General features: G+C 56.5%; 1 protein-coding gene across 3 annotated transcripts; it reads right to left on the bottom strand.

The window, feature by feature from the left end:
* Nucleotides 1–810: 810 nt before the first annotated feature.
* On the bottom strand, nt 811–25,905 carry RBPMS2 (RNA binding protein, mRNA processing factor 2). Of its 3 annotated transcripts, XR_005602799.1 has the most exons (9): nt 25,629–25,905; nt 13,907–13,984; nt 13,237–13,275; nt 12,679–12,741; nt 11,738–11,888; nt 11,003–11,151; nt 8,154–8,316; nt 2,357–2,426; nt 811–2,116 (listed from the first exon to the last, which is right to left on the bottom strand). XR_005602799.1 is itself a non-coding variant. In XM_039557838.1 (8 exons), the coding sequence occupies exons 1-7, from the start codon at nt 25,686–25,688 to the stop codon at nt 2,364–2,366; spliced, it is 603 nt and encodes a 200-aa protein (XP_039413772.1). In that variant the 5' UTR covers nt 25,689–25,905; the 3' UTR covers nt 811–1,292; nt 2,357–2,363. The 3 variants fall into 3 exon arrangements, 2 of the variants coding, with proteins under 2 accessions (XP_039413772.1, XP_039413771.1); XM_039557838.1 differs by lacking the exon at nt 8,154–8,316 and having other exon boundaries at nt 811–1,292; XM_039557837.1 differs by lacking the exon at nt 8,154–8,316 and having other exon boundaries at nt 25,629–25,903.
* Nucleotides 25,906–26,348: the final 443 nt, after the last annotated feature.

The raw sequence follows: 26,348 nt of genomic DNA, 5'->3' as shown, positions 1-26,348 counted from the left end.
GCAGGCCTGCTCTGGTGCGGGCAGCCCGCAGCCCCACAGCGAGTCACGGCCCCAAGCAGCAGCACTCTCTCGAGTCCATTCCCAGGCACGGTGGCCAGCAGGGCTATTTTTAGACCTGCCTTTTTATTTTTCTAATTTTTTTTCCTTGCTTTCGTTCAGTGCTGCCCTCGAAGCCCTGGGGAGAGAGGAAAACACTGATCCCCGGGGCGGGACGATGCGTGGGAGGGCTCTGGAGTGCCCCAGCGCAGGGGCGAGGGAGCCATGGGGACTCCTGAGGCAAAGCAGGGAGAGCCCCTGGCCCCGCATGGAGATTCCCACTGGGACAACCAGCCCCTGCCCCAGGACTGCCGTTCCCAGAGCTGCTTGAGCAGGTACAGATAAGGGCACAGAAAGGTTTGGGCAGCCCAGGCACCAGAGCAGGAGCTGGGCGGGCGTGAGGCAATGCTCCAGCCACAGAGAACATTTGCCTTCTATGGAGATCTCCTTCTGCACTGCTGGCACAGAGGAGAGGCCCTCAGCCTCCACAGACACTGGGAGGGGGAACAAAAACACCCAAAAAAGCTCAGGGCTGCCCTTGCCGCGGCCTCCAGCAGAGCTCAAGCACCACCGACCCCCCCACCACGTACCCACAGAGGCAAGGACTTGCCCTTCTCCCAGCAGGCTGAGGAAGAGCCCAGCTCCTGTCCTCAGCTGCATCCCAAACCAGCCCGCATCCTTCCAGCCTGGGAAAGGGGACCAGGCAGGGGCCGGGCTGGGCCTGAAGCATCCCACACCATTCCCACAAGAAAACACCCAAGACCACAGAAAAAGTCACAGCAGCCTCTGGGTTTTTTGGTTTTTTTGGGTTTTTTTTTGTTGTTGCATTTCATATATTATCCAGTTTCACATTCTCATAGGATCAGCAATTATAGAGCAACTTATTCTCAAATCTTTTAATACAAGCGAGACAGCCATGATCAGATAATACTTAAAGCACTTCAATACCAAGCAATAAGATGCTAAAACAAAAATTGCACAATTTCTTGTTTACTATGCCTGACTCAATCATTGGTACAGAAGACAACCCTTCTTTTTCAAGCTTTTAACTAAACATTAACTTATCTTACAGGATTACAATTTCTCTTTAATAATAATAATAATAATAATAATTAATTGCACACAAACACACAAGAAATTCTTTATGATGCATAAATATTTCCTTATTACACATGGTACAAAAATACTCATACTTTTTATTCTTTTTGTTCGGTATTCCCATAAGGATGGATGATTTTTTGGCAGGACTGGATGCTCTCCAATCAGAAGGATGTGGGGGGGGGAAAAAAAAAAAAAAAGAGATTAGATATTTTACAGCTGTTCTATATATAGAAGTCTGAAGAAGGAAAAAAAATAACATAATAACCCTGACTTTAAAACCAGAGCAGAATGGATGAGAACAAAAACCCAGTGCATCGTACTTTGAAAAAAAAAAAAAAAAAAAGGAAAAAAAAAGCATTTTTCAAATTTTTCTGGTCGTCCTGGGGAGGGGAGGGTGAGGTGGGAGAAGGGGTGAGACAAGGACAGTTAGTATTTCTCAAAGCCAAGTCTTCACCGAAGCAAGAGGAAAACCTTGATGGATCAATCCGTTGGGCCAAGACCTGTTGCTAACGGTTACACAAACGCTAGAACAAACAAACTTACACTCACACAGACACAAGTTAAGTGTTTTAATTCATGCCAGAAAACATGCAAAACCCATTTTGCCTTTCGATTCCTTCAGCCGAGCTGCCCCCAGGGCAGGGCGAGCCCGGGGAAGCCCAGGACCTAGCCCGCGGCTGGGTTTCAGCGCAGCCGGACGGCAAAGCTCGGTCAGGGAGAGGTCCTGGGGCTGGCTTGAGGGAGGGATGGAGGGATGGATGGATGGAGAGAGGGACAGAGGCAGCGCACAGCCCACGGCTGGGGCCGCGGCGGCTTCACAGTCCGGGGAAGGGGGTGCTGGCAGCCCCAGGGGCAGCGTGGCGGGGCCGGGCGCGTTGTCTGCCGGCTGCAAACCAAACCCAGAGGAGTCGGAGCAATTGTCCCTGGCACGTCCCTCTGCGGAGAGGCAGGGAGGAGGAACACAAGCCGAGGAAAGACACTGTGGGAGAGGAGCATGGTCAGCAGGGCCAGCTGGACCTGCGTCCTGAGTGTCTCCCACGGCCCCCTCCCCACCCCAGGGCTCGGGGGGGCTCCCGAGCTCCCATCACCCAGCTGGGAAACCCAACCACATCCTTGGGTGGGTGTGTGGGGCTGAGCCCAAGCTCCCATCCCTCCTCCCCACAAGAGTCCAAGGAAGAGCAAGACAAAGACCTGACTCCAAGAGTAATTAATTACTTACTAACGAACTAACAAAACTGACGAGACTTCCATCCTTGCTGGGTAGCTTCAGAGGGAGGATACCAGCGCATCTGGAAAAGAAAGCCACGGCAGAAGTCCATGACCGAGCATTACCTCAACCAGAGCACAAACCTTCAGCTCCTTCAAGCCATGTGCAAGGGTCCATGGAGCAAAGATGTCTCCAGCATGGGAAAGGAGGCTCCAGGGTGAGCTCCAAATACTACTTGAGTAGCTCAGCCAGCCAAAGGAGGCATCTCAAGACCACACATTAAAACTAGACAACCTCTACAGGACATGTATGGGTGAAGAAGTGGCTCATCCACTACAGCAGAGGCCCACGGAGTTTTCCAAGCACCAACCCTGCTTCCAGGAGTGGCTCCAGGCAAACCACACCATGGGAAGAACTCGGCAGAACTGCAAACCAGCAAGACTTGGAGGCTTCCCTGGCAGGTGCTTGCTGCCACATCTATTTCTCAGAGCTGCTCAATGCCAAGGAAGGGGCTGGATGGGGACCTAACAAGGGACAGTAACTGAACAGACACTTTCCAGCCCCATAGGAGACACAGTGAGCCGGCAACGTCCAGCCCCACAGCCTCGGACCTCCAGTGTGTCCAGCTGGGCTGCATCAGCAGCTCCATGCCTGAGAGCAGCAGGAGACGAGCCCGTGCCACTTGACTGAGCATGGATCCAGCAGCTGGAGCAGCGACTGGAGCTCAGTCCTGCTGCTGGAGCACAGCAGCCACCCCCTGCTCCTCCCTCCCCAGCTGCCAGGAGAGAAGCACAGCCTCAGTACGTTCAGGGCTCTGGGAACCAGCACAATGATGGACTTGGCTCTCAGATGGGGAGAAAAGTGGCAGAAAACCCCCTGGACCCCATGTGAGCCACTCTCTGTGTCCCATTCATTCTGGCACAGCTGACCCCTCACCCAAACAAGCCTGGCTAGATGCTCCTCTCCCAAGGATGTGCAGAGACGTGCAGGGAACTGCCACAGCCTCAGCACTGCTGCCTGCAGTTGCCAAGTCCTCCCCACACAGGCATGAGGGCTGCGATGCCAGGAGCTGCAGCCACACGAGCTGTGGGCCTTGAGTCCCTCTCCAGGAGGTGGCTCCTGAAGGAGCCCTGCCAGTCTGCAGAAGCTCTGTCCTCACAGGAGCCTCTCATCAGCTCAGAACAAGGCCAGTTTGGACAAGACTTGAAACAACCTGGACTAGTGGAAGATGTCCCTGCACATGGCATGGGGGTAGAATGAGACACCCTTTAAGGGTTTAAGGTCCCTTCCAACTCCAACAATTCCATGGCTCCGTAATCTGCTGGACTCTTGCCAGACACCTTCACAAGGCAAGTGGGTGCCACTAAATCAGCTCCCAGCTGGCCCCATACCTCACTTCATGGCACAGCATCCCAGCCAGTCCACCTGTGGGAATCAAGGGGATGGATGTTACCAACACCCTCCTTCCCCAGTGAGGGGTCCCATCCAGTGCCAGGAGCAAGTGCCACACACAGCGTGTTTTCATGTCTCCTTTAGCCTGGGAGAGGGACCTTTGCTGCCCAGCCAGGGCCACCACACTGTGCATAGACACTGCCCAGGAAGGCTTGGAATGGGCAGAAGCATCACTGCCAACTTACAGGGCCACCACAGCAGCTGCCAGAGCAAGGACAGGGGCTTCTTACTCCCCCCAAGCCCTGTCACCAGGAGGTGTTTGCTCAGCAGAGCCACATCTAGTCTGCAGCCATCCTCCCTGGCCTGTGTCTCCCACTCCACACCCCTCCCCTCGACAGCTGGAAGCAGTTTCCTCCTGCCCGGCAGCAACAGGAAACTCCCCCTTCGTTCACAAGGCTGTGAGTGCTTAACCCTGAGAGCTGCCTCCATCCCACGCGAGCTCGGCCAAGCCATACAGGAGCCAGTACAGCCCAGCCTGCTGGCCCCTCCACCCTGTCCTCAGAGCCACCTTGTGGCTCACCTGCCGAGCCTCAGCACCTCCACTTCCAACAGAAATTCCAGTTTTCTCTTAAAACATGCCCTGTTCCTACCTCTGGTGCTAATAAACCATCACTGCAATGGACCACCACTCCTTGCCTTCCTCCTGCATGTCTCCAATGCTCAGCCACCAAACCCATCCAGCCTGACCCACCGTGGCCCCACAGACCACTAGCCCAGCCCTGCATTCAGAGGGGCTCAGCCTGGAGCCCAGCAGGAACTTCTACAGACATGACAATCCTGGGTACAATCCAAGGCTCTGACATGCTGGCAGGGTGAGGGAATGACCTGCCAGGTCTTCAGCCCACAGGATTAAGGGTTTGATGGGATGAGGCAGGAACTCAGTAGGAGGGATGCTCCTGAAGCCAGCAGAAAGCACTGGAAGCAGTGGATTGGAGGCAGCAGATAGCCAAGAGGACACTCTCTAAGTGCCAAGGCAGTTTTCTCTTCACACACCTCAAAATACTACATCCATCGGGGAGGAAGCTGAGAACTAATGGAGATGTCCAGCACTGGGTGAAGAAAGCAGAGCAAGAGAGGCTTTTACTGGAAGAGACACAGTTGTTTCTGGAGAGGCATTAGCTCACAGTTGGAAAGGAATCTGGTCCCACCACCAAAACATCTGCTCGCAGGGACGAGGCAGCCACTGCCGGCCAACTGCAGCGGCCTCGTGCTGCTGCCTTCAACATCTGTCCCAGGAAACAGCTGGAGAGGAGAAATGTGTGCCTCTGCCTGCCACCTCCCAGAGGCCAGGAACCTTTCCCTTTCTGCAGCACAACACCAGCAGCTGCCTAAAAATAACAACGAAATTATAAATGGGACAGAGAAACACCCCATCAGAGGTTCACTCTCCTTTGTAAAAGCCTCCTTTGCCTCTCCCAATTGCCCTCAGAATTTAAGTATCCGATTGCCCACCACCCTCATGGAGAGCAAGCCCTTCAGAAGGAAAAAGGGGAAGCAAGGACCAAGTATGCAGGTCCCTCCTCAGACCACCTTTGGCTTGGAGGACCTGCCTTTCCTCCTTAGTTCCCTCTAGGTCTGCAGCCAGCCTCAGCAACCCTTGGAGCTCTGATCTATCTCTACAGCTGGAATGGTCCCCAGGGATCAGAAAGGCTCCCGGTGCAGGCAGGGACAAAGCACTCCTTGTGCTCCAGGAGCTGGTAGGATCCAACTAACACGTCCAAGAGCCGCATCTTGCTGCCAAGCCGCTGGATTGCAGAGCAGCATCTTCAGTGGTGCTGCTGAGATCCTCAGATCCTCAGCCTGGCAAGCCACGAGCACCTCGCAGGCAGCACTGGAGGTCACCGGGTGTGAGCCCTGGGCAGCCCCCGCTGGCAGCCGGCGAGAGCTGCTCTGCTCCAGCTGGAAAGGCAGCCCGTGGGAATGTCACCCAGGCAGGCAAGGACAGGACAGGGCAGGACAGGCAGCACAGGCACCACCTCACCCACTCGTGTGGGCTGGACACACGCCTGCCCCAGCAGCGGCCACTGCACCCAGGCCACCTGCTCAAGGGTCCCTCAGGGGGGACAATGAGGTGTGGGACCAGAGCAGCCCGGCCCACCACCAGGAAAAGGAGATGCAGTGGGATCGAGCGTGTGCATCTCCCCAGGCAGCTCTGGTGAGGGAGAGCTGGAGGATCAGCACAACATCCCACACCAGGGCGAGGAGCACGTGGGGAAAGACAGGCGCTGATCCCTCCTCTTGCTTAGGAACGTTCCAACAGGCATTCATCCATCCACCAATCCAACGGAGACACACCCCCCTCTCTCAGACTGCAGCAAACAAGCACTTCCGCTTTCCCAGCAAGTTGGGCTGCTTTCTTTTGGATTGAGCCAGCCAGGGAGAGCCACTGTTGGCCACAAGTCTCTTCTGATGGCATCTCAGTCCCATTCACCCACCACTTAGTGAGGACAGCTGCTCAGGAGTATCCTCTGCTTGGAGGATGCTCAGAGCATCTCCTGCCTGCTTTTCCCTGGCTAGGAGGGAACTGCTGGCTTGGGGCTGCTTGGCCAGCTATGCCACCACTAAGTCACTGTCGTTTAGGATGTTACCACAACCATGAACATCTTGAAGAGGCTTCACATCTCTGGGAAGCACGGAGCTTGCCCAGAGAGAAATAATCCTGGCAAGTCCCTACACAACAGCACCAACAATCAGGCAACAAGTTATTAGAGACAGAAAATTCATCACTGTCTCCAGTCTAGGGAGGGTCTGTCAGCTTACCTGCAAGGGAAAGGGGGTTTGGAGTACTGACCTCTGCTTTCATCAATGGGATCAAGCCTCAACCCAGCACTAGGAAGTCCCAAGGTCCTTCCAGGCTCTTGCACAACCACATGGCCATGATCCAGGACTGCTCCCTCCACCCACCACTCACTGGGACAGGCCCAAGAACCAGAGACCCATCTCTGCTATCTCCTCAAGGTCTCTCCAGTGGATGCTTCGAGGGAACCTTGGGCAGCCCACTCCCAAAAAGACTGGCATCTCTGTGCTCTCAGGCCTTGCCCTGGCTGCCTGCCTTGGAAGCACCTACCAGGATCTCCAGGGCTCCAGGTACCCAACACATCAGCTGTGTCCCCAGCAGCACCATGTGGCCATGTTCTTATGAGCCAATCCTGCACCCAGCCTCTGCTTCCCAGGGCAAGTCCTGCCCAGAGCAGAGCCCTGTCCTCATGGGTGCTGCCACAGCTGGAAGCATCTCTTTGCAGAAGAGCTCAAGGAGCGTGGATAGCCCTGGCCTCCTCTGCTGCCCACTCAGAGCCTGGCTTAGAGGCACCCCAAAAACAGTGGTTCCACCTCAGAGACATAATGCAGCCCAACTCCATCCCACCAGCAATGGATGGACCTGTCTACCAGGACTAAGCAGAACAAGACAAGCTGTATCACTGTCTCTAAGCCTGTGTCAAGCTCTTCCCATCCTCCCAGGAGGCCAGCTCTGCACATCTCTGCACCTCACAGCTTTCCAAAGGCAAAGGCAGGCCTGGGCCCTCATCTTTGGTGGCTTCTTTTCCCATCATCACTTCTACAGAGAGAAGAAAAAAGTCTGCTCAGAACCACTGCAGGGAGAACTGAACCAGGGCTCGTTTCCTTCAGTCAAACATCAACCATCCCCCTGCCAACCAGTCACAGGCCCTTCCCTCTTCCCAAGCTCCCAGTCTCCTACACCGCTCCGCTCTCTCCCAGGCTGCCGATTCCCTCCATTACGGCTCACACGACCTGTGTCCTGCCTGTGATTTCAGGTTGCAAGAGAGAAGCCAAGCTCCAGGTAGGAACTGGCTCCGTTTCCATTACTGGAGAGGAAAGAGGTGAGATTAGACCCATGATTAAGGGCAGGGTCTGTCCCGGTATGCGATTCTGGAACAAAGTGACCGGCAAGTGATGTTGTCTAAGGTGCCCGCTAAAATTTAGTTGTGTGCTATCACTACCACGTCACTCACCTCCCCCACCGTGTGCCAGGAGTGAGGTCAAGGTGTATTTCTGGTTGCCCTCGAAGGGTCAAAGTTGGGGAGAGACCAGGTTTCTTTCAGGCCGAGTGGCAGGGTGGTCTCTGCCCCGGCTCAACCTCCCACCGGCGGGGCCTGGCCAAGCCTGGCTGAGCTGGGAGGAGCTGATGTAAGATGGTGCCATGCTGTGTGCGCCATGTCATGTGCTGCGAAGTTGGAGATGTGGGTTAGAAAGAAGGCCTGGCATCTCATTCCCCAGGCTCTGGTGGGTGGGTAGCGTGAGGCCCATGCACTGGGTTGCCAAGGAGATACGGGCTACAGAGATGGGCAGAAGCTTGCAAATCCCACGGTGCACCTTGGAGGAGAGATGGTTACCTTACCAGTCTTTCCAGACGTGGCTGCCATCATGCTTAACACTTCTAGGAATGGAGCTGTAGTACAGCCACTCCACTAGCTGCAATAAGGCATCACTAGGGCGTCCCATCTCCAGGGACAGCTCTGAGCTTCGGGGCTAGCCTGCGCTGGCATCATGGCTGGAGTTCACTAGGGACATCAAAGGAGGGATTTGAGAGAGGGTGGGAGGGAGGGAAGGCAGATGGGACAATCTTAAAGTCAGCAGAGTCCCCAGTGGGGCAGGGTCAGGCCACAGCCACAGCAGCCTGGTGCCTGCCCAGAATATCACCGAGGCAGGGACGTGCCAGGAGCAGCAGCCATCAGTCTTGGCTGGGAATGGCTTACCAAGGGTTCCCGAGGCCAAGCCAGCCTCTCAGCACCTCCTGCCCCTCATCCCTCCTGCCAGCCCTCTGGGCAGCTCTTCAGGAGGCCTCTCCCCCTTGCTGAACTCAGCACTGTATGAGCCCTTCAGGTTTAAATCTCTTGTGACAAGACCTTGGTTTAGCTACAGCCTCCAACTTCTTGCCTGCCTCAAGGCTGATCACTACAGAGCTGCTAAAGCTCTGGCCATCCCCACGGATGCCCTCCAGCCAACACCAGTCCACCAGGAGGAAGAACTATGACTGTTCTGAGCCCACCACATCAGTAAGCCAGCCCCTCCCAGTGAGGGCAGAGGCTCAGCGCACTGGGACTAAGGGCACAGCTTTTAGCCCAGTTTGTGAGCAAAAGCCATCTCCCTGTTGTGCTCCACCCTCAGCTCTGCAAAGGACAGGGCTCCAGCCCAGAGCTGCCAGCACGAGTAATGTTTAACCCCGCTAAATTTTATTGGTAACATATCCTGTGCCAGGACGTGCCCCTGCGGGGTCAGCACCAGCTCAGCACAGCCAGGAACAGCTGGGACTGCCCAGTGGCCTCTTTGGGAAAGAGCTGGGTGCAGCCACAGCCTGGAGGGGCTGCACTGGCTCCCTAAGGCTTAGAGAGCCATCACCACCCATGGACCCCCTTGTGCAGGGAGCTCTACGTACACGGGGAGCTGCTCAGGGTTTTATGGTGAGGCCAGACAACCTCTTTGGAAACCAGTAGCTCACCAGCTGGAGGGCAGGAACTAAGACCCCAGAGGGAAAAGATGTAGCTGGAGGCCTCCTTAATACTCTCCACTCTACGAGAGCAGAGTTTTCTCCCCCACCATGCACCATAAAGTTTTGATGTCTAGCCCTCACACTCAGGGTTCCTATACAGTCACCAGTGACCATCCTGGAAGAAACTGCAGCAAAAGTTTCACCTCCCTCAGCCACCTCAGACAGGCCAGAGAGGTTGTTTTTTCTTGGTCTTCCCTTCCAGGGACAATTCAGCCTTGACCATCACCCTACACACACAAGAGGCAAGAAGATGCCTCTCTCCTGGGCCACTGGGAAGCACAGCACAGCCCTGTAGTTGTGGGCACCACCACCAACTTTTGGAAAACACCAGCAAGCACAACTTTCCCAGTGAAGAATCAGCCTGGCTCTGGAGGTCCTTGGAAGAACATCCCAGTACCCGGTCCTGTCCTGAACCCCAATGTACTTCTCCCTACCCCACAGGAGCTTCAGCCCAACACCAGCTCACCTGTAGAAGGGCAGAAGCAGGAGAGGTCTACAGGTGTGAGAGGGGCCCGACAGAGGATGGGAGCTGGCATCTACTCCCTGTGGCATTTGGGAAGCAAGCTTGGCTTGAAGCTGGGCAGTTACCACCACAAAGCTTGCGGGAAGCAACAGGATGCCCAAGGGCCAACATAGCTCACTGCCAGCCAGGACAGCAAGGTGAGAGGACACAGCTCCTCTTCCTCTCCATTTAAGCAGGGAAGAGTAGGAGTCAACACCCTGCTTGGCAGGGCAGAGAGCAGAGGTTAAGCCCCAACGCTCAGTCCCACTGCCCCAGTCCCCCATGGCACCGCTACAGGAGCAGAGACGGAAGCAGGCAGAGCACAGCTGGCTGGTCACACTGAGCAGGGCAGGGACAGGGGCTCCAGCTTCTCCTGGACAAGTGCTTCAAGCCAAGCACCTTAACTTGGAATTAGGACACTGCTACTCTGTTTGGCTTTCCCTTTGCATATTCATGGTTTCAAGGACTTTATGTGGTCACTGTACACGAAAGCATCCCAGTGTCAGACCAGTACAGGCATTGCTACATCCCCAGCTGTCAGCAAGCAAACCCTGGGACACCAGGCGGCTGGTTGCACCACCACCTGCACTTCCAGAGGTTCATGCATGGAATGACCCTTCTCACTAGCCTGTACCCAGGGGGGCTAACACCCTGTTCCATCACAGTTTCTCGCTCTGGCAAGGCTCTAGTCACTCATCTCCTGCAGGACACTCTCCTCCCGCTTTGGAAGTGTTTGAGTCATTTGGCCCACAGGGTCCCAGCTGAGCCCCTCAATTCAGCATGGAGCTAAGCCCATTGCTTTCGCTGTGACTTGGGATGACATTTCATAGCTGTTACTTGCTGGCAGGGAGTGTTTCCTCCCAGCAGTCCCTCAGTGTAGTTCTCCGGCCATGGGGAGCAACAGGGCCAGCCAGAAATCGAGCCCCGACTTCCTCCCACCCACCTGCCCCTTGTGGGAAAGAGGGCTGGACCTGCAAGGTCAGAAATCATCACCCAGCTCTGCCTGCTCTCGGCCACACGGAGCCCTCCCTTGGGGCTGGGCGCCCCTGCCCTGCAGCCGGGAGCAGGCTCTGCCCGGGAGCCAAGGTGCAGAGGCCAGGGTCAAACCGGCCAAGCGGAGACCGCGGCAATGAGAGCACCGGGGCGGGGAGAGAGGAGGGCCCAGCCCTGGCACGGGAGGCGGGGCGCGACTCACCTGAGCGTGAAGAGCAGCGGCCGCAGCAGCGGCCGCCGGGTACGTGAAGGCGGCGTGGGGGATGGCAGGGGTCAGCTCCGTGGTGTACAGTGGGTAGGGAGCCCACGCTTCCGGGGACGCTGGGATGAGAGCCGCTCCAGTCAGGTCATCTAGACAGGAGGAGGAGACAAGGGACAGCATCTCAGTAGCTGGCCCCAACAGCCTGCTTTGGGACAGGCTCCGGATTCCCCACCCCAGGCTAAAGCTTGGCGCTGCCCTCGTGGTGAGGTATAAAACGTGTGTTCACAGCTGCTCCAGGAATGTGCTGCATTACAGCCCCACACGGGCTTTGGACAGACTGGTCCTCACAGGCAGCACAGGGCTGGTACCACAGGATGCAGGACAGGGGGCTCAGAGCCACGTTACAGGTCACCCATGAGCCTCAGACCCCACCAGGTTACACAAAGGGTGATGGTACAGGACTCATCCTTTATGCTTCACAATTAGAGATGCTTTAAAGAATTTATGGCATCCCTTGAGCTACCCAAATCCAACTTTCACGTCTCAACAGTTCTGTGTTGGCCAGATGCCTGTTATTCTCCTGCGGCTCCAACATCCTGCTGGCCTCCCTGCCCCAGGCAGATTTCAGGCAGAGCAGAGGTGGGTCTGGGTTCCCTTCCACCCTGGCAGCATTCCCAGAGTTGGGCATCTCTCACGTTGGAGCCACGACCTCCAAGCCCCTCCCAGCATACTCACAGGGGTCCCGTGCAATGAAATGTGCGCCCAAGGCAGGGTGGATGTTGGTGGGGTTTGGTGTGGCCATCAGCTTGCTCTTGGCCATCTTTGTGTTGGCTTTAGCGAATTCTAACCGCAAGGTCTGGGGGTTCTCAGGGTCAAAGCGGATGCCCTGTCACAGGAGAGAGCACAGGAGTTTCTCAGAGGTGAAGCTCCAGTCCAAGCACAGGCTGTGGTTATTCATGGAGCAAAGCCCAACTGAGGAACCAAGGCCACCCCACTACAGTCACATGCCCAGATTTCTGTGACCTCACTGCAACACTCAAGCTCCCATGTGGTTTTATCTTTACGTTTAGCTGGCCCAGGACCACTGCTTCCAACATGAGGGACGCAGTTCTGCTCCTTATGTGCAGTTCACCAACCACTGTAGCAGGTATGGCTACCAATGCGGGTCAGGAAAGGTCTGTCTGCTGGAGCTGGGATAACTCTGTCTACACTGGAGCTGGAATAACCCCCATCTGTGGTGCCACTACAACTTCTGCCAGCCTGAACAGAGGCACTAGCAGGTGCCACAAAGCCCAAGGCAAGGTCTACAGCACAGCAGAACCATGTCTTGCTGACCAGATCCCACCAACACTCCTTCAGGATGGGGATCATTTTGGGTGTCACTTCCATGTTGACCATCCTCAAGATACTTTCTTGAGTCACAGCAGTTCCCCACACCCGCAGAGGCCCTGGAGCTGTCTTCCAGTGGTCAAAAACTACATTGAGACAGCTTGCATCCATTTGCCCAGGCTGATGTCAGCCTGGAACAGCTCTCCTGCTTCCCTGGTGGGATGCTTCAGGACCATTTCACTTCCCTAGTCAAGGGCACAGCTGGGAGACCCTGCCCCTTCCCTGCCCTCAGCTCTGGCTCCAGCAAGGCATGTGGCCCCCAGCCCCCCAGCACTTTGGGTACTCACATTCAAGGCATTCTTTGCTGCTTCAGCGCCAGCCCGGCTGTCGAAGGTCACAAAACCCACTGGCTAAAAGAAACAACACCAATTTCAGCTTGGAAGCTTCCTCCAGCTCCTCAGGCTGCCCTGCCACCCTCTCTGCCCCAGACAACCAGCAGAGGAGACCATCCTAAGCTGTACAGGGGCTTCAAGCAGAGCTTGGGTCACTGGCCCAAGGTTCCTGCTCTGCACCTGCTCCCACCACAAATGCTTTGGCACTCCTGTGAGTGGGGACACCGCTCACCCTGCCAGCCCCCAGCATGGGCACCCCTGCCTTGATCAGCAGGGGAGTGGGGAAGGCTGATGGCAGCACAAGGTTTGAGGCTGAAGCCTCAGGTCTCACCCAGGGCAGCAAGACAAGACATGGAGACATTCAGAACATGCTGGGTCAGTAGAACCCTGCTGTGTAGCTGGTGCTGGCCCAGACAGTGCTTTACACAGTGAAATGGGATTTTTCCCCTCTCCCCTCCTGGCGTGTCCAGTTTTCTAGCAAAAGCCCAAAATGCACAGGCTGGAAGGAGGTACCTGCTTTGAAGTCAGCTTGATCAGTGACCCTTCATAACCCTGCAGGAAGGAAGAAAGCAAGTCAGTGTCAAGCTCCTGAAGGGGCCATGCTACAACCAAGACACAACACGACAGCTCCAGGAGCTCCTGTAGCTCCAAGCCCTCCATAAGGCAGGGGCTGCAGCAGGAACAGGGATAATAACACCTCTTTTCCACCAGTGGAGAAGACTGGGGGCAGAGCAGGTATTTTAGCTGTTCCATCCTGGCCCTTTGGGAAGGAATCCCATTTTCTAGCTCTTCATCCAGCTACAAAGATGAGCACCCTGCCCTGGTTAGTGCCTAGAGAAAGCAGAGCACCCACCCTGTGCAGACAAGGGAACCCCGCTTCCCCAGAGACAGCCTGGGTGGTTATTAGACAAAGATGGAGTTCAGGGGATGAGGACACATCCTCAAGGAAGGGCTGGTCCAGCTGAGGAGCAGGGCTGACCAAGCAAGTTTCATCAAGCTTAGAGACAGCACGATTCCAATGGCAGGCTCCCGGGGAGGTTTCCCAGTTGAGCACAAGTCCTGGGATCCCATGCTGGCTTCAGGTTCCCATGTCATTCCTACTTCCCCTGACAGACCTTTGCTGCCAGGTCATCCACAAAACAGCATCTTTCCCACCAAAAGCCAGATCTGAAGACCTTCTTACCTTGAATGGTCGGAAGAGAAGGTAGAGCTCTCTGGGTTTGATATCCACAGGAAGGCCACTGACAAACAGCGTCCGTACCTAGGGGAGAGGCCAAGCAGCTGTACTGAAAGGAGCTCTCTGGTGCCCAAGCAGGAGCACAGAGCACAGCGCAGAAGATTGGTGCAGTAAGAACAGGACACCTTGGCTCAAAGGTCCACTAACCCTTCCCTGCATTAGAGGGGTGTTTTCCAGGATAAAACACACCCAGCCCTTTGGCCCCTGCCTCAAAGGACTGAGGCCTTTACAAAAATTCAGTCCCTGGCATCATGGCCTGGGTTGATCAAGGCATGGACACCAGCCCCACAGCCTGACAGGACCTTGGTGGCTAAACTGGAAAAGACCATACACTGCCACAAGAACTAAGTTTGACGCATCCCAAAGGTCCAGAAGGGACCAGTACAAATCCCAGTTCCCTCCAGCTCTTCCTACAGACCACATACTAGATCTCCTCTCCTCAACCTACCCTGGGACTTTAATTACATCACCAATTCAAAAACATCCCTCAATTTTGAGAAACACCTCACTGCCCCACTCGTAGCTGTTGACTTCTGCAACAGCCCCAGAACATCACTGCAGGAAGATTTTTGGGTCCATCCCAGCTCCTTCCCCAGCATACCTCAGACCCTTCAGAATCTGCTCCCAAATGCACTTTCAGAGCAGTTGTTCTGTTGTTCCCAGCCAAGAGCAGCTGTGCTAGGCCAAACCCCTGCAGGCGTCTGCTCTTCCCAGGCTGTTCAAGTCATGGGCCAAGTCCAAATACTCATGTCAAAGCAAAAAATACAGTGCCAGGGGAGGATTTCAATAGATAATCCATTAAAATTATAGATAATAGTTCACTTGAATAACCAGGAAGAAGAAAGTGCTGAAGGCTCATGGCCTGGGAGAATTCTGCTCAACAGTCAGACTCACCATGAACACCTTCTCCCTGCACACTGGCTGGCAGACTATTTCCATAGGAAGCAGCATGATGAAGCTGCAGAGACCTCTTGTAAATCAGCACAGAGCTGGAAAGGGAAGTTATGCACAACAGAGGTCATGAAGACACTTGTCATTATTAACAAGGAGCAGGAGCCCCAAGCCAGAACTCATCTCCTGGCCTGCTTCCAGCATGGAGTGACCCCACTACATTTGCAGGGCAGAAGGACTCTGCTCCCACATTTCTGGTTTTGCTCAGCCATTTCCCCTTCCCCAGACAGAGTAGGCTGTATCCAAAACCTCTTTAACCACCAAACTAAACAGCACACAGTTGCCCTGCTCCTGGGCTGGAAACACAGGAGCCTCTGTAATTCTTTGGGGGCAGCAAGACACAGACTCCTTCACAAAGGGAAGTTTCTCTCATTTATGGATGAAAACTCACCTCCTTGAGCTCCTGTGCCCAGGACAGTCCTGCCAATGCAGACAAATGCCCTTCCCAGGCTAAAGCCCTCCAGGATGGACAGTGATTGCAAAAGGCTTGGGGTGCTCCTGCTCTCTTGCTCATGCTGAGACTAAGGGCTGCCACTGTCCCCCACTAGCGTGAGGAGCCCTTCTTGGGCCCAGCACATCTCAAGAGCAGAACCAGAGCATCCTTCCCATCCCCTCCCCTGACCCCTCAACATGGATGGCTCTACCATACACTCTTGCTTTGCCCTGCCTGGGGAAGCAGGATGCTATGTGGAGCCCTCCAGGAACACTTTCCAAGCCCAGGCTTGGTCTGACAGGCTTCCCAACCACCCTGCCGCTCATCTGATGCTTTAAGGCACCACTCCAAGGCCACCCCATGCCCGGACAGAGGGGACAATGCCACTGTTTCTTGGCTTGCTGGCTGCCTCAAAGACCTCAGCGCTTGCACTTCAGCATGAGCTCCACAGAGCGCCTGCAGTGCATTCCCAGAAGACCCACGGCCATCTCTTGCAGGGGAGGACTGCAGAGTGTGGTGGCACACATGTGCCTCAGCCATGTGAAAGCACTGTTCCTTTTCAATATTTCAGGATCCGAGTGTGCTCAGCCCTCAGAATGGATGTTTCTTCCGAGCAGATAGAAATCTGCATCCCTGTTGGGTCTCTAAATGGTCCCGTGATGCGTCACTTGGTAAGTCCTTGTGACAGGCATGACAGGATGGAAGATGCGTGGTGGCTCAGGGAAGGGGGAGTCAGAGCTGGAGCCCTCACATCAGCCTGAACAGAGCAAGGCAGGTGCCCAGGAAAGCTCTTTGTCAGGGGTAACGTGCTCCCCATAAGCTGCTGCCAAGGACAGGAGCAAGAAACCTTCTCTCACTGGCCGCCAAGTGCTGTTTGTCACCATCCACAGCATTGGAAAGCCAAGCCACAGCACCCATCAAGGGCTGCCATTGCTCCAAAGGCTGGGAAATTCCAAATGCCACCAGCCAACCTTTTAAAAGAGGGTCTCAAGACAAACTAAGGAAGCCCCTGCTCAGAAGAGCTTGTTGGAAGCGACAAGACCAAGTGGTTGGTTTTACAAGATCTCTGCAATTCAACTCATCCATAAGTGATACAGGGAAGGGTAAGAAAAAAAGGGAGACCAAGTTATCCAGTGGAGGGTGAGGCTGGTGAGAGACCTGAGCAGTATTTTCAAGGGACAGAGTGAGCTAAGCCAGAGGGCGCTCACTTCTAATACCAGGCATAAAGCAAAGGAGATATGGGTTATCCCACAGGAGAAAAACAGGAGGCAGCTCACCAGTCTGAGCATCCTGTGCACTGTGGGCAACCTGGTCCAGCCTCTTCCCCTGCTCCCAAAGAGAGGAAACTGTGGATGAGGGCAACAGGGTCTAGCATCTTCCAGTGGACTAACCAAACCCAAGTCCTGCAGGCTTTGAGAGCCCAGTAGTACCACCCAGGGCTGACAAATCCAGGCATCCAGCCCTTATACTCAACATGCCACAAGAGGATAGCTTCTGATAAAATATATTTGCCCTACTTCAAGTCCCTGCCACCAAACACCAAATCCAGCCTCCCAACAGTGCATCCAGAAAAGGCACAGGACAAAAAACACCAAACCAAAACACACAAAAACACCATCAAAAATATCCATCCAGGGCTGGATCAGGAACTGCCTGGGCCAAACTACATGTCCAGATCTCCAGGAATACCATGTTCTTCTGCTCGTTCTTAGGTGCTGCTGCCAGCCACTCGAAAAGAGATGCCAGGTGAGAGCAGCCTCATCCCACCCAGGGCTGATCTGAACTGGACACACGGGCATGGGGGGAAGCAGGGCAGCTCTCACCTAGGACAGCCCAGTAGGGTCACACCGCTGCAGGCCCTGCAGAAAACATTCTCCCTTCCCCATCCCTGCCCCTCTGGGGATGTCCCTAGTCCAAACACCTGACAGAGATGGAGGAGAGCCATGGAAAACAGGATTCATGCCAGGAGGGACAAGACCATCTAGGCCATCTCTTAGAGAGGGAGGATCCCAACATAGCTTCCCACGCAGGAGGAGGGAGGGACAAGGACAAACCACTTAGCCCTCAAGTTCCCAGTGTCAGTCTCTGCACAGCTGCATCTCCCCAAAGAGACACCCACCTTGTGCCAGCACAGCCAGGAGCTTCATACCAAGGCTGCAAGGGAGCCAAGCAGCAGCGCCTGCCTTATGCTACCACAGCCCCAGCGCCACCAGGAGACCAGCACAGCCCCCACAGCATCCACAGCTCCTGGCCACAGCTGCTTTGGAACAAGAGCTCTCAAAAGGGAGTTCTGAGCTGCCCTGAAGCCCAAAAAGGGAAGAGTTATATCAGAAGTGTCCGATGCAAGGGCACAGGTACCCACCCCCCTGAGGCTGCAGCGACTGGTGGTTTTTTGTTAGAAGACTGCTCTGAATCCCCCTCTCAGAGCCAGCAAGGCTGACCCTCCCCTTTGGAGGGATAAGCCCTTTAACTACATCACCCACAGCACAGCTTGGGCTACTCCAGCCCCCAAAACTGGCCTGGTCCTGGATCCATTCCAGCACCCAGAGCACACAAGCCTTTACCAGCTGTGGTCCAGAGACACCTGAGGACAGGTACAGCAGGAGCCTGCTCTGATGCCTCCCCCACACTGTGCCGTTGCACATTCCCCCTCTCCAGGAATCCCCAGTTGCATGCCAGTTTTTCCTAGAAATGAGCCATTGCCCACTAGTTCACACTATGTGAAATATGTCCACTGAGCCTTCTTCCTATGCCACCAGCCCCACGCCATCCTGCTGAGGACAGGGACGAGCTCTGCCACAGCATCCCAAGGGCACTCCCCACTCCTGGCAGCCACCCTGAGGTGCCAGGGGCTCAGGGACATGGACTACAGCTTTTCCCGTGGGAGAGCATCTCAGTGGGGTGCCGCCCTGGCATCCGGGGTCACCAGCGAGGCCAGAGGGGCACACAGAGCCCCGGTCCCGGCCACCGCGATACAGCCAGGGCCACTTGACGCGAGAGCGCTGGAATGCGTCGAGGCTGCGGCTGCTCCCGGAGCCGGGACTTATAAGGCACGGGAGGGGAATGGGGCGGCGAGCTTGCACAACAGGGCTGCGGGGAGGGGAACGCACAGAGTGCAGTGGCGGGGCTGAAAAATGGGGCAGCATCCTCCTCTCAGTGTCTCACACGGGCCGCAGGGCTGCAGAATCCTACCACTGCAGCCCGGGGCTGCTTTGGCCCTCAGCACAAAGTCCCAGGAACCACAAGGGAGGAGGAAACTGGGAGAGAGAGAGATGTGTGGTCTGTGCGAGGGACAGCTCGGCAGGCAAGCAGGGCAGCCTCCACACCACGGGACAAGAATCCTGAGAGAAGGGGCTTGTAACAGGCTACTTCACTGCTCCATGCCTCAGTTTCCCCTCCACTAGTAAGAGGGGTGGCAAGAGCCAGGGGCCTGCTGCCATTTCAGCCCTAGCAGAGCTCCGGTGTCCTCAGGCAGGATCAGGCCAGGAGCCACTCCAACCAGGAAGCCCCAAGCAGGCACAGAACTTCCTACCCTCTGGAAAGCTATTCACCCATCCCCAGAGCAGAAAGAGGGCCTTGAACCTCCCCCAGTGCTTGAAGCAAGATGGGCTTCAGGCATTTCCCTCCAAAACCAGCCTTCTGCACAAAAGGCACACGAGGACCCATGTCCCACTGGCTCAGAGGGAAGAAGGCTGACCATGAGGCAGCCCAAGTGCACCAGCATTTTGTCCCCAAAGCTGCAGTGTTCCACACTGCTCACAGCCGGAGCAGTCCGTCCCCAGCACTGCTCTTTCCCCACATCAGTCAGGGGATGTCAACGGAGCTCAGCCACCCCTGTGGTCAGGGCAGGAAGACACTCCAACAAGGGGGAAGCAGGGAGAGGCACCAGCCCTTCTCTGGGGGAGCAGGAAGCACATGGGAGCTGATAAGTCCAGGCACAACAGGACAGCACCCAAGAATAGACCTTGGCCCTGGCCAGAGGAAGCACTGCTGGTGTGGCTTTGCCATGGATGCTTCCTCCTGCTATCAAGACCCGTCACCTGTGTCTCTGCAGCATCTCATGAGAAGGACGGCACCCAGATGGGCTTGGACCACAACAGAGGCTCAAAGCTGATGAAACATTTGGAAAAGTCAGCCCCACAATTCCCAAGAGACTACTGTCCAACAGGGCAGCTGCCCAGCACAGAGAGGTGCTGGCTGAGCACCCTCAGGTTGCCATCATCACCTTTCACCTTGCCAAAAGGTCCACTAAGCCAGAGGTGACAGGCACAAGTGCCACAGCCAATGTGCTGAAGGACACTCACATCCACACTGGCCCTACCTAGCCACCACACTAAGCCCTGGGTTCCAGAGACCCTCACCTGCCACTCCTGGTGCTGGGGACCTGCAGACACCTGTCACCACCGGCTGGAGCCATGGACTTTACCTGCTATGGGCAGCTCTTCCTGCCCACACACAAGCACCTGCTCTCCCGGCAGGAGACAGTGGTGAAACGAGTTCCTCCCCAGGGTAGAGGCTGGCAGGAGACATGCATCTGGAAGCAGGACCCTCACAAGAAACATTCTCACCTCAAATCTTTCAGTACACCTGTATCTGTTTCACCCCACCACACGATGATTCCTGGGCATGTTTCAGTCCTGTGCCTCCCCAGACACATCCAGAGACAGAGGAATCTCTCCTCAAATCAACCCAATTTGGGGTAGCGCACCAATGGCCACGCCCCAGCCCCATGTAGCACGTCAGGTACTTCCACGGCCCAACAAGCAAGGACTCTATAGAACCCAGGTGATGGAGAGCTGAAAGCTCACAGCAGCTCTTCACTGTGGACAGCAGTTATTGGAGTGTCACCCCAACACAGGGAAACCTTTGGGGACACCAGGAGGATGACAACCACCCACCGGACTAAGCTAACACTGCATCAGTCCAGCTCTTATCAAGACAGGGCCACTAGGGAAGGGCTGTGCTACCAAAACATGGACCAAAAGTGCCAACCCTAACCCACAACAGGCCTTCTGGCTGCTCTCTCCCAATCCATAGCTCATGCTGCACTTCAAGCCATTGCTACAGGTGAGCCAGGGCAGTTACACCTTGAGGGAGACATGGGCCTCCTGTCCTCGGAAGTAGATGGGAAGGACACAAATCCCCAGGCCAACAGCTTCCGACCCACGGACACATACCAAGACTGACCCCACAGCAGTGCAAGGACCTGTCACCACGGGCAGCACAGGAGGGAAGGCACTATCCCAGACTGGGAGGTCAAACATTTCCACAGCTTCTCCTGGGCTGTGCAGAAGGGCTGGAGAACTTCCACAAGGGTAAGACCACCCACTGGGCCCTCGGGTTTCCAGCCACCCCAGCACACCATGACCCTATGGGGCAGTGGCCAGAGCACCCTGGCCAAGCCTGTAGCACCCACTTCTGCCATGCCAAGGGCATGGTCACCTGGTGACACTACTCCCTTCTCATCAGATGTGCTGGGCTGGCTGAGGATCACACCTCAGTATGGGCCAGGTTCAGCAGCTCCAGTGCCGGGGCTGTCCCCCCACTGCCCTGCCCCTCATCAGGTCCAGCTTCACCGGGCCGGGCACAGAGGAAGAACTTGGGATGGTTTCCACCATCCCACATGGTGCAGGAAGATGCTGAATGTTGTAGTGAGGTCTGAGCACCTCACTTCTACACTCATGCCGCAGTGAAGCTTCAAGCTGAAGCCTTTATTTCAGGCAGAGCTCCAGAGCAGGCAGCAGCACTGCTCATTGCTCTGTGATCCAAGCAGCAAAGTCTCCATGATTTGGCATGGCCAAGACCAGCAACCTCAAAGGATCTTTCACTCCACAACCTCCCAGATCAGTTCCAGCAAGAGTCACTCTCGAATTCCCAGATTTTCAAGCAGAGCTATGAGGAAGGACAGCAAAGCCTGAACTACTCTTAGCTACCTCCCAGACATCTCAAAGGGCACTTCCTACTTTGGTTAGGGGAAAGCAGAGACCTAGCAAGGGAACCTTTGAGTTTGGCCCTTCCTAACTTTCACAGGCACCACCAAAAACTCCTTAATTCTGAGGCTAAGTAGGGAAAGCTCTGCTCAGCAGCTCCTCAGATTAGCGGAGGAGGAAGACTCATTTCTGAAGCCGGGTCTCATTTAGTAGCCCAGGTGGCAGGAGAAAGAAGTTACCCCGTAACGGGGACTAGTTGAGTTGGGATGTCGACGCTCAGACTCATGTCTAAGAAATTTGGACTTGAAAGAGTGAGAAAGGAGGAGGACACTCCTTCCGAGGGTATTCACAGGCACCAGGACACAAGGAGATAATGGGGAGATTCCCACATCCCTCCTCCTGTCAGAGCAACTCAGTGCTCAGCTCAAGACCAAGAGGATGTCTGGGAACACACCAGTTCCCAGAACCTCTGTGTGCGTGGTGACTCCAGGGTATCTGCTCAGCCAACAATCTGTCACTGACAGAAAGCTGCATCTAACACTTAAGGGACTTTTAGGATGCATGAAAACAGCTCTGAGGCACCATCCTGCTTCAGCCAGGCCAAGTGCAAGAGGATTAGCGAGTGGTGACTGTAACTACTACAGCCTACTGTTCTTCATAGCGAAGAGCAGCATCACAGGAGACATTTGACTCCAGAACTTACACTAACCTTATTTGTTTGCAGCCACAGAGCTGGAATCCACACATGCACGAGGTATCTAGGTCCACTCAAGCAGAGATTACAGAAGTCAAGAGATGCCTGGCACCAGTCCATGAAGTGCTACAGACATCCAGCACATAACACAGCCCACTCACCAGCAGCATTCCCAGGCAGTTCCAGCAGCCCTGGAGTGCAGCAGCTAAGGAAAAAGGGATGAAGGACCTGCTACTGAGGAGGCTGTCTGGAAGCCAAGAGCCTTCTTGCTTCCCCAACACAAGAGTTTTCTGGCCCACAGCCTTCCATGGACCAACAGGGAAGATCACAGAATTACAGAAGGGTCTGGGTTAAAAGGGGCCTTAAAGATCCATCTCGTTCAACCCCCTGCCATGGGCAGGGACACCTTCCACTAGAGCAGCTTGCCGCAAGCCCCATTCAACCTGGCCTTGAACACTTCCAGGAATAGGGCAGCCACAGCTTCTCTGGGCACTCTGCGCCAGGGCTTCACCCTATCACATGGAAGTATTTCTTCCTAAGATGATTCTCTCTGGCAGAGCTTAGCCAGGTCCTCATCTGGGCTCTCCCAGCACAACCTCACATTTAATGCTTTCCACCTTCAGCAGTCCAGGATGCCCAAGCTCTACTTCAAGAGCAGCAGCCACCACCCATGGAGCTGCAAACAGGCCCTTGAGGCCAGCCAAGAGGACACACAGGATAACCACAGACTTCAACTGCCAGCTTGGGCACCTACACAGCCAGCCCCACATTTCTCCCGCTCCCAGTAGACCTACAACTTCCCGGGAGAGCAAGGACAAATTTCTAGAGTAGAACCAACACGTCTGCATCAGGCACTCCAGAAAGCAGGGTGAACACAGAGGGTTTTATTGCAATACAGCCGTGGACACAACACACAGTGTCCATGGGAAGCATGAAAGCTCCTCCAGCTGCTGGAAAAAGCTCTGCCTGCCACAGGGGTGGGAGTGCAGCACCTAGGCAGCTGCCCAGCCCACACTACCCCTCAGGACTGCCAGGACAGATGCTGCCACGCAGATTGGCGGCTGCCTGGAAAATTAAACAGAAGATAGCAGCAAGTGGGGAGAGATCGCGTTTGGGGAGGTGTCTGGTGAGGAACAGCAGGGACTGACATTAGGCCCTGTTTGTTTAACATTCCCGTTAACGACCTCGAGAGGAGCGAGAGGCATTCCTGTCCTCTGCATGTCACCGGCCAGGAAGCGGCTGCGAGATCCAGGGGCTCACAGATAAGATAAAGGGAAAGGCTGAATTTGGGAGCTTCGCCCCGCTGTATCTGGGGCACACGGCGCCCTTCTGCGAGTGCTCGGGGAGGCAGCAAAAGAGGCGCACGGCGGGGGGGACGGAGGAGTGTCCGCAGCACCAGGATCTGGCAGTGTTATCCGTACAGTGTGGGAAAGTATTCCAGCACACCCTCCTGCATATGTTGGGACTGAAGGATTCCACTTTGCACTGAATGTATTTATCACTCTCTATCAAGCGCAGCTCTGGGCAAGAATTTGGGCCCCCAGACCATGCTGGGATCCTGAGCACAAGGTCACTCCTTATGCCTCCATTAGCTTCTGCAGTGAGGAACAGCTCCTGGTCATCCAGGAAGAGGCACTGGAAAAACAAGCATTCAGAGTAGGCTCAGGGTAGCCACCATGGAGCCCAAACTGTGCTCACCACCCACAGCATTATTTCCACTAGATTCTGGTGGAGAGAAGACTTTCCAGCAGCAATCCCACCAGGGATTGGGACGTTAGCTCCCCACCAATCCTAGCCTAACCAAGGTGGTGGGTCCTTTGCTGCAGCCCTGGGTGCAGGGTAACAGACACAGCCAGCGAGGCCACAGACCATCCAAAAAGGTGGACAGACCATCCCCCTCCCCACACACTCCTGGAGGCTACACAGTGGAGAGCAGGAGCTGCTTCCATCCAACCCCTGCCCACTGCGTGCCATCTTTAACTCAGTTTTCCAGCCATCAAGCTCCACTCCTGAGAGGACCAGCCTCTCCAGAGGGTGAGGATTTCCAGGCTCCTGAAATGCTCCAGCACCCGCTTTGCCAAACAACCACCCAGCAGTGGGGAAAAGACTGGCCCTGCCCCAGCACCAGGAGCTCACCTGACCACCACCTGTGAGGCACCAGCCCAGCTGGAACAACACCACGGGGATGGGATGCACTAAGTGACATCGACCTCGGGGAGCTTTGCAGGCCGGTGAATAATTGGATCAAGGAGCCGCATTGAGTGTTCTGCGCACGCGTGCACAGCCTGTGAAACCCCCAGGTACCAAACCTCCCTCCACTGGGAGCGGCACAGGGCCCCAGGTGCTCTGGCTCTCAGCCCACCCACACCAGTGCCACCCAGTGACGCTGGGACATCTCACCAGCAGCATCCACATCCCATTGCACCATCGCATCACCTACGCCCTGCTCCACGCTGGGGACGGAATCGCTAAAGCCGCCACCTGCCAATCCATTCCACCCCATTACTCGGGTCACCCTTGCCGGGGTTGAAGCCCGGGGGACACGATGGCCCCAAGTCAGCTGGTGCACGGGGCCCGCACAGCAGCCCGGTGGGTGGTGGAGCAAGCCAGGCGCCATGTTGCGGCGGCGCGAGCGCACGGAGGACAGCGAGGGGAGGGGACTGAGCACCTCCCCAGTCCTGAGGGCCAGGCGCGGAGGATTGCAGCAAAACGTTTCCAAGGCCGGGCATTTTCTAGAGCCCTCTCCAAGATGGAGAGCAGCTGGTAACCCACTGTGCCAGTACCTGCTCAAGGGGTGCAGTGATGACATCAGCCAATGGCTCCAACAGCCAAAGCGCGAATGTGGAGGGCTGCAAGCTCAGCTCTGGCATGTGGCTACAGACAACTGACCCTTACTAGCCTTCTGGGCCCCGAGTCCAGCAGCATTCAGGCTCTGGCTTGCAGTGGCATCTGGGGGAAGGGGCTGCCGGCAGGTCAGCTCGCAGTCCTCGAGCCCCAGCCAGGCTGCCAGCACACAGGGAGCAGGGCAGGGGCTCCTCCACTATTGTCCAAGTGGGTCCCTTGCAGCCCACACGAGCAGAACGGTGCTGGATCCAGGAGCCCTCCAGCTGCAGGGACTTGGCAACAGGAAATCATGCCCACGGGCACCGGCTGCGCTGGACGGAGCAGGGACATGCTAGCCCGCTGCCCCGCAGGGCTACAGGGACACTGGGCTGAGCAGGGAACTCGCCCTGCCCGGCCCCAGCCCCTCCTCGAGACGGCCCAGGGACTCCAGCGCCGGCTCCCCGACACCTCCGTACTCTGGCTCCCACAGCCCGGCCCCAGCTTCCCAGCCCGCAGCAGCCCCGGCATCTGGGCTCCGGTTCCCCGACGACCCGGGGGTCCAGCCCTGACGCCAGGTCCTCTGCTCCTTCCCGGCTTCCCCGACGCCCCGGTGCCGCCTCCGCAGTCCCCGGTGCCGCTCTGCTCCATCCCCAATACTCCAGCCGCGGTTCCCCGACGCCACCGCTCCATCCGCCGTCCCCCGACACCCCGGCGCTCCATTCCCGTCGCCCCGTCCCTGGTCCCGCCGCCGCTCCCAGTTCTCCGCCGCCGTCGCGACCCAGCCCCAGCCACCCGATGTCCCAGCGCCGGCGCCGCTCCCAGTTCCCCGGCGCCCACCTCCTCCTCGACGGTGCCGCCGCCGTTGGTGTGCTCGGTGTCCTTGTTGAGGTTGCTCATGGTGGGGTGCCGGGGCGGGGGGTGGTGCCGGCTGCTCCGGAGCTCCGCGGGGCCGAGCCGGGGTGCCGGGGCCGGTGTGGTGCCGGTGCGCGGGGGCGGTGCGGTGCGGGGCGGTGCGGGGCGGTGCGGCGCTGCCCTCTCGGCTCACATGCGGCGTCCCGGGACGGCGCCGCTGTTAAGGGCCGGGCCGGGCCGGGCCGGGCCGGGCTGGGCCGGGCCAGGCGGAGCGGGGCCGAGCGGAGCGCAACGAGCCGCAGCTGCGGGGCCGACGCGCCCCAGCCCCCGCCGCCGCTCCCGGTGCCGCCGCCGCGCACCGAGCAGCGGGGCCGGGACCCGCCCGCCTGCCCCGCCCGGGGCCGCCCCCGGCCGCAGCCGCCGCCAATCCCGGCCCGGCACGGCCCCCCGGGACCGCGGGGAGGTTTTTTTTTTGTTGTTGGGCTCGAGTTATTTTAATTATTTTTTCCCCTCCTTTCCACGAAAAACTTTGTCAACTTTGATGAACTTTCGGGTTTCGACTTTCTTAAAGGGCCCGCCAGGCTCTGAGCCCGCGGTGGGGCCGGGCCGTTCCCTCCGCTCATCCCCGGGGCGGGGAGACGTGACTCAGCCCCGCGGGGTTCCGAGAGCCCCAGGACGGCACCTTTGTGACCCCCGATGAGAGCC

The sequence above is a fragment of the Corvus cornix genome, chromosome 10, assembly GCF_000738735.6.
Source record: "Corvus cornix cornix isolate S_Up_H32 chromosome 10, ASM73873v5, whole genome shotgun sequence".
In the NCBI taxonomy this organism is placed as follows: Eukaryota; Metazoa; Chordata; class Aves; order Passeriformes; family Corvidae; genus Corvus; species Corvus cornix.
The sequence above is the reverse complement of the archived record's forward strand: the minus strand, read 5'-3'. Positions and strand labels throughout refer to the sequence as shown.